Below are 15664 nucleotides of genomic sequence, written 5' to 3' on the forward strand. Positions count from 1 at the left end.
TCGCTTTGTCAATGTACTCTGTTGATTATTCTTTTTTGTCATCTATGTACATACTGTGTACGTTCCCTTGGCCACAGGAAAATACTTTTCACTGTACTTTGGTACATGTGACAATCAAATCAAATCAAATCAAAATACTGGACAATCTCAGCAGGTCTGACAGCATCTGTGGACAGAAGAATAGGCTAATGGACAGAAGAATAGGCTAATGTTTCGAGCCTGGATGACTGTCATCCAGACTCGAAAGGTTGGCTTCCTTTTCTCTCCATAGATGCTGTCAGATCTGCTGAGATTGTCCACTTCCTTCCTTTAGTGTGGTGACCAGACCAGCACACAGTCCTCCAGCTGTAGCCTAACCAGAGTTTTATCCAGCTCCTATCATAAACTCCCTATGTCTTGGTTAATAAAGGCAAGTACCCCATATGCCTTCTTAATTACCGTAACTACCTGTCCTGCTGTCTTCTGGGTTTTATGGACATGCACACCAAGGTCCCTCTCTGATCCTCTGTGTTTCCTGGGGTCCTACCATTCATTGCATGTTCCCTTGCTTTGTTAGTCCTCCCAAAATGCATTACTTACCACTTTTCATGGTTAAATTCCATTTGCCACTGCTCTGCCCATTTAACAGCCATCTCTATCCTCCTGTAATCCTCCTCACTATTTACCACCCCACCGATTTTTGTGTAATCTGCAAACTTATTGATCATACTTCCTGCATTTACATTCAGATCATTAATGTACATTACAAACTGCAGATGGACTTGGAGAGGCTAGGAGAGTGGGCAAAGACGTGGCAGTTAGGATACAATGGGGAAAAGTGTGATGTTATGCACTTTGTTAGGAAGAATGGGGGCACAGACTATTTTGTAAATGGGAAAAGGCTTAGGAAATCACAAACACAAAGGGACTTGGGAGTCCTAGTTCACGATTCTCTTGAGGTTAACATGCAGGTTCAGTTGTCCGTTAGGATTCATGTCAAGCGGGCTAGAATACAAGAGCAGGGATGTACTTCTGAGGCTGCATAAGGATCTGGTCAGACCCCATTTTGAGTATTGTGAGCAATTCTGGGCCCCGTATCTAAGTAAGGATGTGTTGGCCTTGGAAAGGGTCCAGAGGAGGTTCACAAGAATGATTCCTGGAATTGTGAGCTTGCCATATGAAGAGTGTTTGAGGACTCTGGGCCTGTACTCATTGGAGTTAAGAAGGATGTGGGAGGATCTTATTGAAACTTAAAGGAAAGTGAGAGGCCTGGATAGAGTGGACGTGGAGAGGATGTTTCCACTAGTTGGAAAACTAGAACCCGAGGGCAGAGCCTCAGACTGAAGGGACAGTCCTTTAAAATTGAGATGAGGAATTTCTTCAGCCAGAGGGTGGTGAATCTGTGGAACTCTTCTGCAGAAGGCAGTGGAAGCCAAATCGCTGAGTGTCTTTAAGACAGAGCTAGATAGGTTCTTGATTAAAAGCAAATTACTGCGGGTGCTAGAATCTGAAGCCAAAAGAGAAAATGCTGGACATCTCAGCAGGTCTGGCAGCATTTGTTGGGAAAGAAAAGAGTTTTGAATCCAGGTGACCCTTTGTCAAAGCTAAAAGGCATAGAAAGTGGGAGATATTTATACTGTGGAGTGAGGGAATGAAAGGTGAGTCATAGCCACAGAAACCAAGGGAAAAGAGTGCTAATAGCCACAGAAATCAAGGGAAAAGAGTGCTCAAGGTAGTTACCAGAGAGTAATAAAAGATGTGAAAGGCCAAACAGCAGAGGAACTAAAATCAGAGGGTAAGCTGTGATAGATGTAAGGGGAAAGTGGGAAGCAAAGGGGAAAAAAGGTAAGGAGAGGGGATAAGAAAAATAAAAGATAAATGACATTTAAAATGAAATGGCATGAAAACCAAGGGGTCGAGGTGGGGTACAGCTAATCATCTGAAGTTGTTGAATTCTATGTTGAGACCGGAAGGCTGTAGCATGCCTAACCGGAAGATGAGATGCTTTTCCTCCAGTTTGCGTTGAGCTTCACTGGAACATTGCAGCAGGCCAAGGGCAGACATGTGGGCATGGGAGCAGGGTAATGTGTTAAAATGGCAAGCAATGGGAAAGTCAGGATCCTGAATGCGCACAGACCGAAGGTGCTCAGCAAAGCGATCACGTAGTTTACGTTTGGTCACTCCGATATAGAGGAGACCACACTGGGAGCAGCGAATGCAATAGACCAAATTGAAAGAGGTGCAAGTGAAACAATGCTTAACCTGGAATGAGTGTTTTGGGCCTGGGATGTTAAGCATGGAAGAGGTAAAGGGGCAGGTGCTACACCTTCTGCGATTGCATGGGAAGGTGCCATGGGTGATGGGAGAGGTGTTGGGTATGCTGGAGGAGAGGACTAGATTATCTCAAAGGGAACAGTCTCTGCGGAATGCTGACAGGGAGTGAAGGAAAGATGTGTTTGGTGATGGCATCACACAGGAGTTGGTGGAGGATTATGCTTTGTATACTGAGGCTGGTGGGGTGAAATGTGAGAATGAGGGGGACTCCAGCCTTGTTCTGGGAGGGAGGAGGCGAGGGTAGTGGCGCGGGAGATGGACCGCACGCTTTAGAGGGTCCTGTCAACAACTGTAGGTGGGAAATCACCGTTGAGGAAGAAGGAACACATTTTCGAAGCACCACTTTGGAAAGTGGCATCATCGGAAATGCGACGGAGGCAAAGGAGCTGAGCGAAAGGGATGGAGTCCTTACAGGGTGTAGGGTGCAAAGAGCTGCAGTCCAGATAGCTGTGGGAGTCAGTGGGCTTGTAATAGGTTCTTGATTAATAAGGGGATCAGGGGTTATGGGCAGAAGGCAGGAGAATGGGGATGAGAAACATATCAGCCATGATTGAATGGCGGATTGGACGCGATGGGCTGAATGGCCTCATTCTGCTCCTATGTCTTATGATCTAAACAGCAAGGGACCCAGCACTGATCACTGCGAAACACCATTGGGCACTGGCTTCCAGTTGCAAAAAGCCGTCGACCTCTACCTTCTGCCACAAAGCCACTTTTGGATTAAATTTGTCAAATTGCCCTGGATCCCACGGACTCTTACTTTCTTGACCAGTCTCCAATGCACGACCTTGGCAAAAGTCTTACTGAAGTCCATGTAGACTACTACTTCCAACTGCACTACCATCATCTACACACTGAGTCACCTCATCGTATTATTCAATCAAATTTGTAAGACATAATCTCCCTTTGACAAAACCATGCTGGCTATCCTTGATTAATCTTTGCCTCCCCAAGTGGAGATTGATTCTGTCCCTACGAACTTCTTCCAATAGGTTCCCTACCACTAAAGTTAGACTCACTGGCCTTTTTTCTTCCTACTTCCCATCTTGGATAATGCTACCACATTAGCTGTCCTCCAGTCCTCTGTCACATCTCCTTTGGCCAGAGATGGTTTGAAATTTGTTGTCAGAGCCTCGGTAATCTCTTCCCTTGTCTCCCACAGCAGTCTGGGACACATCTCACCTGGGCCTGGGGATTTATCCACTTGTCAAACCACCAAAACCGTTAATACTGCCTCACCCTCAATGTTAATTTGTTCAAGGACAGCACAGTCAACCCTTCATGATTTTTACACCTAAATTGACCTTCTCCATCGTGAACACAGTGGAGTCTGCACGTTCTCCGTGTGTCTGCGTGGGTTTCCTCAGTGTGCCTGTTTTTCTCCCACAAGTCCTGAAAGATGTGCTTGTTGGGTGAATTGGACAATCTGAATTCTCCCAGTGTACCCGAACAGGTGCCGGAGTGTGGTGACTAGGGGATTTTCATAGTAACTTCACTGCAGTGTTAATGTAAGCCTACTAGTGACACTAATAAAGATTATTATTATTAAAGATGTAAAGCACTCATCTAAAACCTTCCCAACTCTTCTTGCTTCAGCACATTGCCACGTTGGCCCCTAATGGGCCCTATTCTTTCCCTGGTCGGATTTTCCTTTATTTCACCTGCCACCCCCTGTGCACTCTACTTCTCCATGGCTTCCAATGGTTTCAGCACTCTGTATTTGCCATAAGCGTGCCTTTATTTCCTTAGCTAACCCTGGATACCCCATGACATCTAGGATTCTCTGGACTTGTCACCCTACACTTTACGTGAACATGTCGATCCAGTTCTCTCTCTTTCGTTTTTGAATGAATACCATTGCTCTGATGTAGAATTTCCTGCAAGTAGCTGTCATAATATACACCAGTATATCATGGTGCAGACACACACACTGATGGACACACAGCAAGACCAATCAACACACACAGCACCGAAGCCAATCACCAGTTAGAGCACACTCACTATAAAGACAGAGGGCATCAGTTTTCCCACTCATTCGGGATGCAGCCTCTCAGATGGACAGAGCTTACAGCACAGATCTTCACCATGTGCTGAGTGCATAAACTGATTAGGATAGGCATAGGTCTTTAGTTTAATCTAACATCGTATTAACCCACAGTGATAAGTATGTTCAACAGTTTCTAACTTAATAAAATAGTGTTGTTCTATTTTAAGTGTTGGTAGCCTGTCTGTGTTCCACTGAACCAAAGCACCCAACACAGCTGCACCTGGTCGATTGTTGCCAGCCCCCCTCCCTCTTTCAAACCTTTATTTCCAGTTTATATTTGTCTCTTTCCGTAACTACCGTAAATCCTACTGAGGCATGGTCACTGTCACCAAAATGCTCGCCCACTGAAACTTCTACTACGTGCCTTGCTTCATTCCCTAAAACTAGGTCCAGCACTGCCCTCTCTTTTGTAAGATTTTCTATGTACTGGCACAAAGCGCTTTGGCTGCATTAAGAGCTCCACACCTCTAAGCCTTTCACACTTAGACTATCCCAGTTAATATTCGGGAAGTTGAAATCCCCAACTATTGTTACCCTATTACTCTCACCTTCATATCTGCCCTTCTATCTCTCCCTGAATGATTGGTGACCTATTGTACATTCCCAGCAATGTGATTGCCCCTTTTTTGTTTCTAGGTTTTACATAGAATTTACAGTGCAGAAGGAGGCCATTCGGCCCATTGAGTCTGCACCGGCTCTTGGAAAGAGCACCCTACCCAAGCCCACACCAACCTATCCCCATAACCCAGAAACCCCACCCAACACTAAGGGCAATTTTAGACACTAAGGGCAATTTATCATGGCCAATCCACCTAACCTGCGCATCTTTGGACTGTGGGAGGAAACCGGAGCACCCGGAGGAAACCCACGCACACACTGGGAGGATGTGCAGACTCCGCACAGACAGTGACCCAAGCCGGAATTGAACCTGGGACCCTGGAGCTGTGAAGCAATTGTGCTATCCACTATGCTACCGTGCTGCCCATATGGTCTCATTTGAGGACCCTTCTGACATATCATCCCTCCTTATTGAAGTAATTGATTCCTTGATCAATATGGCAACACCAGCTCTTTTAATTGCCCTTGAAGGGGTAGTGGTGACTTGCCCTTTTGACTGTGCAGTCCATGTGGTGCAGGTAAACCCACAGTGCTGTTGGGGAGGGTGTTCCAGGATTTTGACCCAGCAACAGTTAAGGAATGATATATTTTCAGGTCAGGATGGTGAGTGGTTTGGAGGGGAACTCCAGGTACTGCTGTTCCCATGTGTCTGCTGCGCTTGTCTCGCTAGATGGTAGCAGTCATAGGTTTGGAAGTTGTTACCTAAGTCAGTAGCCTTGATGAGTTCCCTGAGTGCATTTGGTAGATGGTGCATGCTGTTGCTACTGTGCATCGGTGATGGAAGGAATGGATATTTGTAGATGTGGCGGCAATCAAGCGGCTGCTTTGTCCTGGGTGGTGTTGGGCTTTTTTTTTCTTTTTAAGGGGCAATTTGGCGTGGCCAATCCACCTACCTGCACATCTTTGGGTTGTGGGGGTGAAACCCACACAAATACGGGGAGAATGTGCAAACTCCACACGGACAGTGACCCAGAGCCAGGATCGAACCTGGGACCTCGGTGCCGTGAGGCAACAGGGCTAACCCACTGCCCCATCGTGCTGCCTGTGTCGGGCTGCTTGAATGTTGTTGGAGCTGCACGCATCCAGGCAAGTGGTGGAGAGTATTCCATCACACTCTTGACTCGTGTCTTGCAGTTGGTGGGTGGGCTTTGGGGAGTCAGGTGGTGAGTTACTTACCGCAGGATTCTTCGCCTCTGGCTTGCTCTTATAGCCACAGTATTTGTATGGCTTTTCCGGTTTTGTTTTTTTATCAATGGTTCTCTCTCTCTCTCCTCTCCACACACACACACACTCTCCCCCCCCCCCCTCCCTGATGTTGATAGTGGGGAGTTCAGCAATGGTATTGCCATTGAATATCAAGGGACAATGGTGAGATTGTCTCTCGCTGGAGACATTCAATGCCTGGCACTTGTGTCGCATGTATGTTAGTTTCCACTTGTCAGCCCAAGCCTGACTATTGTCCAGATCTTGCTGTAGTTGGACATGGGCTGCTTCAGGATCTGTGGATTCGCGAATGGTGCTGAACATTGTGCAATCATCAGCAACATCTCTACTTTTGACATTATGATGGAAGGAAGGTCATTGATGAAGCATCTGAAGACGGATGCGCCTGGGACAATACCCTGAGGATCTCCTGCATTAATGTCCTGAAGCTGAGATGGTTGACCTCCGACGACGACAAAACTTTGTGCCAGGCATACCTCCCAACCATTGGAGAGATTTCCACTGATTAAATTTGACTCCAGTTTTATTAGGGCTCCATAATACTTCAAGGGCAGCATGGTAGCATTGTGGATAGCACAATTGCTTCACAGCTCCAGGGTCCCAGGTTCGATTCCAGCTTGGGTCACTGTCTGTGCAGAGTCTGCACATCCTCCCCGTGTGTGCGTGGGCTTCCTCCGGGTGCTCCGGTTTCCTCCCACAGTCCAAAGATGTGCAGGTTAGGTGGATTGGCCATGATAAATTGCTCTTAGTGTCCAAAATTGCCCTTAGTGTTGTGTGGGGTGGAGCTGTTGACCTTGGATAGGGTGCTCTTTCCAAGAGCCGGTGCAGACTCGATGGGCCAAATGGCCTCCTTCTGCACTGTAAATTCTATGAAATTCTATAATGTTCCACTCTGTCAAATGCTGCCTTGATTTCAAGGGCAATCACTCTCTCCTCACCCCTGGATTTCAGCTCTTTTGTCCATGTTTGAACCAAGGCTGCAACGAGGTCAGGAGCTGAGTGGCCCTGGCGGAACTCAAGACGTAGTGTCAATGAAGTATACCGCTTGATAGCACTGTTTTTGACCCCTTCCATCAATTTAATGATGGTAGACAGTAGACTGATGGGGTGGTAATTGGTCAAGTTGGATTTGACCTTTTTTGTGTACAGGATGTAGCTTGTTAATTTTCCACATTGCCGAGAGATGCCAGTGCTGTACAGTTCTGAATCAGCTTGGCTGGGAGCATGGCAAATTCTGACCCACAAGTCTTCAGTACTATTGCTGGAGTATTTATTTTATTTTTAAAATATGTTTTATTGAAATTTTTTTCCCAAACAACAATTTTTCCCCTCTTACAAAGCAAACGCAACAATAACAATACAGACATTTTTAACAAGACACAAGTAACAAAACCCCTTTATCTTGGACCTAAATTAAACTAACCCCCCCTTCCCCCTGGGTTGCTGCTGCTGGTCATCTGTCTTCCCTCTAACGTTCCCCTAGGTAGTCGAGAAATGGCTGCCACCGCCTGATGAACCCTTGAGCCGATCCTCTCAGGGCAAACTTTATCTGCTCCAGTTTAATAAACCCCGCCATATCATTTACCCAGGCCTCCAGTCCGGGGGGTTTCACCTCCTTCCACATGAGTAGGATTCTGCTCCGGGCTACTAGGGACGCAAAGGCCACAACATCGGCCTCTTTCGCCTCCTGCACTCCCGGCTCTTCCGCAACTCCAAATCGAGCTAACCCCCAGCCTGGTTTGACCCGGGCCTTCACCACCCGCGAAATCACTCCCGTCACTCCCTTCCAATACCCTTCCAGTGCCGGACACGCCCAAAACATATGTGCTTGGTTTGCCAGGCTCCCGCCACACCTCCCACATTTGTCCTCCACTCCAAAGAACCTGCTCAATCTTGCTCCCGTTATGTGTGCTCTATGTAGCACCTTGAATTGAATCAGGCTAAGCCTGGCGCATGAGGAAGAGGAATTTACCCTGCTTAGGGCATCAGCACACATACCCTCCTCTATCTCCTCCCCTAGTTCTTCTTCCCACTTTCCTTTTAGTTCGCCCACCGACTCCTCCTCCTTTCCCTCATCTCTCGGTAAATCTCTGACACCTTGCCCTCTCCGACCCACACCCCTGAAAGCACCCTGTCCTGTATCCCCTGTGTCGGGAGCAACGGAAATTCCCTCACCTGTTGTCTAGTAAACGCCCTCACCTGCATATATCTCAAGAAATTTCCCCGGGGCAACTTATACTTTTCCTCCAATGCTCCCAAGCTCGCAAAAGTCCCATCTATAAATACATCTCCCACCCTCCTAATTCCCAACTGGTACCAGCTCTGAAATCCTCCATCCATTCTTCCTGGGGCGAACCTATGGTTGTTCCTGATTGGGGACCCCACCAGGGCTCCCCGCACCCCTCTCTGTCGCCTCCACTGTCCCCAGATATTCACCGTTGCCACCACCACCGGGTTCGTGGTAAACTTTTTAGGTGAGATCGGTAGAGGCGCCGTCACCAGCGCCTCTAACCTCGTCCCTTTACAGGACTTTCTCTCCAGTCTTTTCCACGCCGCTCCCTCACCCTCCATCCATTTACGTATCATTGCCACATTGGCGGCCCAATAGTAATCGCCCAAGTTCGGTAGTGCCAATCCTCCTCTGTCCCTACTACGCTGAAGGAACCCCCTCCTTACTCTCGGAACTTTCCCTGCCCACACGAAGCTCGTGATGCTCCTGTCTATTTTATTAAAAAAGGTCTTGGTGATTAGTATAGGGTGACATTGAAATACAAATAAGAACCTCGGGAGGACCATCATCTTAATTGCTTGCACCCTGCCCGCCAGCGATAGAGGCTGCATGTCCCACCTCTTGAAGTCCTCCTCCATTTGTTCTACCAACCGTGTCAGATTAAGTCTGTGCAAGGTTCCCCAGCTCCTAGCGATCTGAATCCCCAGGTATCGGAAGTTTCTTTCCACTTTCCTTAGAGGCAAGCCTTCTATCTCTCTACTCTGGTCCCCTGGATGTATCACAAATAATTCACTCTTCCCCATGTTTAGCCTATACCCCGAGAAATCCCCGAACCCCCTCAAAATTCGCATAACCTCTATCATCCCCCCCGCTGGGTCCGACACGTATAACAATAGGTCATCCGCGTATAATGAGACTCGGTGTTCTTCTCCCCCTCTAATCACCCCTCTCCATTTCCTGGAGTCTCTCAACGCCATGGCCAGAGGTTCAATTACCAACGCGAACAACAATGGAGACAGCGGGCATCCCTGTCTTGTTCCCCTATATAGTCGGAAATACTCCGATCTATGTCGACCTGTAACTACGCTTGCCGTTGGAGCCCCATAAAGAAGTCTAACCCAGCTAATAAACCCGTTCCCAAACCTCCTTAACACTTCCCATAAATACTCCCACTCCACCCTATCAAATGCCTTCTCTGCGTCCATTGCCGCCACTATCTCTGCCTCCCCCTCCACTGGGGGCATCATTATCACCCCTAATAGTCGTCGCACGTTAACATTCAGTTGTCTCCCTTTTACGAACCCTGTCTGGTCTTCGTGCACCACCCCCGGGGCACAGTTCTCTATCCTCGATGCCAGTACCTTTGCCAGCAATTTGGTGCCAACGTTCAATAGTGAAATAGATCTATAGGACCTGCACTGCAACGGATCTTTGTCCCTCTTCAAAATTAGCGATATCGTCGCCTCCGACATTGTCGGGGGTAGAGTCCCCCCTTCCCTGGCCTCATTGAACGTCCTCGCCATCAACGGGGCCAACAAGTCCACATATTTTCTGTAATACTCCACCGGGAACCCGTCTGGTCCTGGGGCCTTCCCTGCTTGCATGCTTCCCAATCCCTTAATAACCTCGTCCACCCCAATCGGTGCCCCGGGCCTACCACCCCCCGCTCCTCCACTTTCGGGAACCTCAATTGGCCCAGGAACTGCCGCATCCCCTCCTCTCCCTCTGGGGGTTGAGACCTATACAGTTCCTCATAGAAGGTCTTGAACACCTCATTTATCTTTCCTGCCCTTCGCACCGTGTCTCCCCTTTCGTCTCTAATTCCTCCTATCTCCCTCGCTGCTGCCCTCTTTCGCAATTGATGAGCCAACAGGCGACTAGCCTTTTCCCCATATTCATACCTCCTCCCCTGTGCCTTCCTCCACAGTACCTCCGCCTTTCTGGTGGTCAGAAGGTCAAATTCCGTCTGGAGTCGTCTCCTCTCCCTGTACAATTCCTCCTCCGGGGTCTCTGCAAATTCCCTATCCACCCTTAAAATCTCCCCCAGTAATCTTTCCCTTTCCTTGGCCTCTGTTTTCCTTTTGTGGGCCCCAATGGAGATCAGCTCTCCTCTGACCACCGCTTTTAGTGCTTCCCATACCACTCCCACAGGGACCTCGCCGTCATCATTGACCTCCAGGTATCTCTCAATACACCCCCGCACTCTTCCACACACTCTCTCATCCGCCATCAGTCCCACATCTAATCGCCAGAGTGTTCTCTGCTCCCTTTCCTCTCCTAATTCCAGGTCCACCCAATGTGGGGCATGATCCGAAACCGCTATGGCTGAGTACTCAGCTTCTTCCACCCAAGAGATCAACGACCTTCCCAAAACAAAAAAATCTATCCGGGAGTACACTTTATGGACATGGGAGAAGAAGGAATACACCCTAGCCCTAGGTCTAAGAAATCGCCATGGATCCACTCCCCCCATTTGGTCCATAAACCCCTTAAGTACCTTGACCGCTGCCGGCCTTCTTCCGGTCCTTGAGCTGGATCTATCTAGCCCCGGGTCCAGCACCGTATTAAAGTCCCCTCCTAAAATCAAGTTTCCTACCTCCAGGTCCGGTATACGCCCCAGCATCCGTCTCATAAATCCCGCATCGTCCCAGTTTGGGGCATACACATTAACCAACACGACCTCCATTCCCTCCAGCCTGCCACTCACCATTACATATCTACCTCCGCTATTTGCTACGATGTTCTTTGCTTCAAATGCTACCCGTTTCCCCACCAAAATGGCCACCCCTCTATTCTTTGCGTCCAGTCCAGAGTGGAACACCTGTCCCACCCATCCTTTCCTTAACCTAACTTGGTCCGCCACCTTTAGGTGCATCTCTTGGAGCATAACCACGTCTGCCCTTAGTCCTTTCAAATGCGCGAGCACTCGGGCCCTTTTTATCGGTCCGTTCAGGCCTCTCACGTTCCACGTGATCAGCCTCACTAAGGGGCTACCTGCCCCCCTCCCGTGTCGACTAGCCATTACCTTCTCTAGGCCAGTCCCATATCCCGCCCCAGCGTCGCACACCATCCCCGCCCACGCACTCTTTAGCCATTTCCGTTTGGATTTCCGCAGCAGCAACCCAGTTGTCCCTCCCTCCCCCCCCCCCCCCCCCTCCCCGCTAGATCTCTTTCTAGCATGATTGCTCCCCCCATATTACTTCCGTAAGTCAGCTGACTTCAACTGACCCCGGCTACTCCTGCTCACTCCTCGACCCCCCCGTGTGGGGAACTCCCATCCGCCTTGCGCCTGTCTTCCCGCCTTATTCTTTCTGGCGCGGGAACATCCCTTTACCTGACCCGCCTCTGATGGCGCAGCTCCCTTTCCCCTCCCCCTCCCCTTCCCCATTCTCCTACTATGTCCTGTCTTTCCCCCCTCACCGGCGCCCACATTTCCCCAATGTCTCCCCCCTTCCCAATTTACTTCTCAATTAACTTCAACCATAACATTAACAATAACATTTCCTGCAGCATCAGACCCTCAGTTCCGATCCAATTTCTCCTCTTTGATGAAGGTCCATGCTTCCTCCGCCGTCTCGAAATAATGGTGTCTCTCCTGATACGTGACCCATAGTCTTGCCGGCTGCAGCATCCCGAACTTCACCTTCCTTTTATGCAACACCTCTTTGGCTCGGTTGAAGCTCGCCCTCCTTCTCGCCACCTCCGCACTCCAATCCTGGTATACCCGTACCACTGCATTCTCCCATCTGCTACTCTGCACCTTTTTAGCCCATCTCAGGACCTCTTCTCTATCCTTAAGGCGGTAAAATCGCACGATTATCGCCCTGGGTGGTTCTCCCGCTTTTGGTCTTCTCGCCGGAATCCGATTTGCCCACTCCACCTCCAAGGGGCCCGTACGGGCCTCAGCACCCATCAGTGAGCTCAGCATCGTACTTGCGTACGCTCCACAGTCCACTCCTTCCACACCCTCAGGGAGACCCAGTATCCGAAGGTTCTTCCTTCGCGTTCCATTTTCTAGGGCTTCGATCCTTTCAGTACACTTTTTATGAAGTGCTATTGCTGGAGTATTGGTCGGGCCAATAGTCATGCAGTATTCAGTGTTTCTTGATATGTGGAATGAATCAATTTGACATCTGAAGACTGACGTCTGTGACGCCTCGGACATCCGGAGGAAGTTGAGATGGATCATCCACTTGGCACTTCTGGCTGAACATGTGTTGCAAATGATTCAGCTTTATCTTTTTGCACAGATGTGCTCAGCTCCTCCATCTTTGAGGATGGGGATATTTGTAGAACATCCTCCTCCAGTGAGTTGTTAAATTGTCTGCCACCGTTGAATGTGGCAAGTCTGCAGAGCTTAGGTCTGAACGGTTGTGTGAAATTGCTTAGTTCTGTTTATTGCGTGCTGTTTGGCATACAGGTAGTCCTGTGTTGTAACAGCTTCACTTTGAGTTATGTCTGGTGCTGCTCCTTGCATGCCCTCTTGCATTCTTCATTGAAGTTGAACAAATGGGGATGTGCAGAAGCCAACCCCTTTTGTGTTGTAAAGAGAATTGTACAGGTTTTACTGCTACTTTTTAAAAAAAAACATAGTTGACCCGTGGAAGCTATTGACGTGATTTGAGAAGAAAATCACAGACATACCATAATTTTTAGATGAAAGAGCAGCCAAGTCGTGAAACCTGCCTGTTGTATGATTTCCATGGTGTTCTCAAAAATGAGTCAAGTTTACTGCCTGAAGTAAGCTGTGCAGGGTTTGGATGCTGCACTTACACCAGTTGTTTCCAAGTAGAATGTCGTTCTGCTGTCATAGAGTAATACATTAGTTAGTGACCTCCTTTCTGGTTTCTTGTCAACGATGACTCACCCAGTAGTATTGGTTTTCTGGCTACAGACTAGTGTAAATGTTGTCTCTTAAATATCAATTCTTCCCCTTAATTTTATCAATATACATGATAAAGATTAGTGCTGATAAGTTGCAATCTTTAATCAGTGCCTTCAGCATATTCTACCTGTCCTGAGAGTCTCCAGTGAAGTACATTAATTAAATTTGAAGTTTCCCCTATGCAGATCCTGCATTAATGCTCTGTGTCTCCCATGTGCATCCTCAACCATTTAAAAATAAAAAAAAGCTTAAACAGTGCTGTTGAGTTGGACAAAAGATGGATGAATTATCCTGCAGGTTTATTTTCCAGCAGGTTTTCATTTCGGGCAAGTATTATATTTCATTAGAGCCTTGGGTGGTGTAACATGCGCCACACCCCTATTTTATAACCATTTGTGGGTAGTATTGAGCTAGTTAGTAATTACTTAAATCTTCTACTTCTTGTTCACCGATTACATTGATTGTGGCTTTTAGCAATGCAGAGTTGCAGTTCATGTCATAAATCTAGTGAATGACCTGTGATTACAGCCAAAAGAATGAAATTGTGAAATGGCTAGCGAAAAGCAAATCGTTAACCTTATTTAACTTGATGTTTACCAGTAAAAACTGGAACATTTGGGCTAAGGCGCTTTGTTATTTTAAACGATTAATAATAGTAAAAGCATTTGATAATTTAAATGTCTCAAACTAATGGCAGGAATTGGATACTGCAACACTTAAGATCACTGTGAAATTAGTTAGAATTTAAATATATTATTTTAATTTGATTGGTTGTGTTTCAAAATTCCTCAAATTACATAGAAATTATAATATGACGACAGATTTTTGTCCCAACCAGCCAGCGTTATTTGTTCCCCGCACACTGGTCCTAATCCCACTTGCTTGCTCTGATTCCATAGTCCTTTGCTTGGGCCCACCTCCCCCGTCTTTCCCACAACCATCTAGCAAGTCTTAAAACTTGACATTGTCTCTGCTACAATGATAAATTTTAGTGGTACAACCTTCTGGAAAAGGAAAATTCATTGGTTCTTTGTCCTAAATCTTATTTTTTAAGAAAATCTATGGCACCTTGTTCCAGGCGCTTAACCACCTGGAAACAGTTGATTTATTCTGTCCCATTCTTTTGCAACTTCTAAGCGCTCTTGTCAAAATCACCCTTAACCTTTCAATAATGTATTAAAAACAACTACAGTTTTTCAAGACTTTATATTTGCATTTCCTAATACCAGACAGCAAATTGCTGAGCCTACGCTATAATTCCCATAATGTGGAGTGCAAAGCTGCACACAACTCCAGCTGTGATCCCATGGTTTTCTTGATTCCCTTACTACATTTTGAATTTTTACATTCTATACTTGCCATGATACCCATTTTCCAAATGCGACTACTTTGACAAGTCTGCTGTAAGCGTACCAAGAGAGAGATTCCAGTGAAGGGTGAATATCTTTATTCATACAATATTTCATTATGTATTCTAGGTGAATGTTATCTTGCACTCTATTAAAAATACTGCTTTTTCTTCAAAGTATCAGCAGCACCTTAATGGATATGGACAGTACCATCTCCAGTGGACGCTCTACTCCTGCGCTGATAAATGGTCATGGAAGTACTGCTTCATCAGGAAAGAATATCACTTACAACTGCTGCTGGGACCAATGCCATACCAGTTTCAGCTCCAGTCCAGATTTGGCAGATCACATCCGTTCAATACATGTGGATGGGCAACGTGGAGGGGTCTGTTTTTCTTTTCTCTTTATTCCTTTAGCTAGCTAATTGACAAGGTAAAATGTAATTATTAATGAGGCCTGTAGTGGATACTTGAGAATACATTTATTAGAAATTGGGTACTTGTCAACCACAATTGTGCTTTTGAATTGAATTGCTTCATTTATGTTTAGATGTCGGTTAAAATTACTTGTGTTACTGACGAGATTGTAGATTGCTCATTGGTTTTTGATTTAATCATGGTTACACAAGTAATATTTTATATTTGTGCTGCATGAAGTCTTACTACCCTTGCTTGGGTAGTAGATAATCCGGTGAGGCATGGACTTTTTCTGTGTGTTCTCTCCCCCTCTCTCTCCCTCTCTCTCCCTCTCTCCCCCTCCCTCTCCCTCTCTCCCCCTCCCTCTCCCTCTCTCCCCCTCCCTCCCTCTCGCCCCCTCCCTCCCTCTCGCCCCCTCCCTCCCTCTCGCCCCCTCCCTCCCTCTCGCCCCCTCCCTCCCTCTCGCCCCCTCCCTCCCTCTCGCCCCCTCCCTCCCTCTCGCCCCCTCCCTCCCTCTCGCCCCCTCCCTCCCTCTCGCCCCCTCCCTCCCTCTCGCCCCCTCCCTCCCTCTCGCCCCCTCCC

The 15664-nt window shown here is 47.5% G+C and overlaps 1 protein-coding gene across 4 annotated transcripts in view; it reads left to right on the forward strand.

The window, feature by feature from the left end:
* The window catches only part of aebp2 (AE binding protein 2), a 169451-nt gene that overhangs the window by 42703 nt on the left and 111084 nt on the right, over nt 1-15664 (forward strand). For all 4 annotated transcript variants that reach the window (XR_011934088.1, XM_072471753.1, XM_072471754.1 and 1 more), the window contains exon 2: nt 14844-15051. Coding sequence is in view for 3 of the 4 variants with exons in the window: in XM_072471753.1 (XP_072327854.1) it covers nt 14844-15051 (208 nt within the window). In the remaining variant the exon portion in view is untranslated. The remainder of the gene's footprint in view (nt 1-14843; nt 15052-15664) is intronic.

The sequence above is a fragment of the Scyliorhinus torazame genome, chromosome 13 (assembly GCF_047496885.1).
Source record: "Scyliorhinus torazame isolate Kashiwa2021f chromosome 13, sScyTor2.1, whole genome shotgun sequence".
NCBI lineage: Eukaryota > Metazoa > Chordata > Chondrichthyes > Carcharhiniformes > Scyliorhinidae > Scyliorhinus > Scyliorhinus torazame.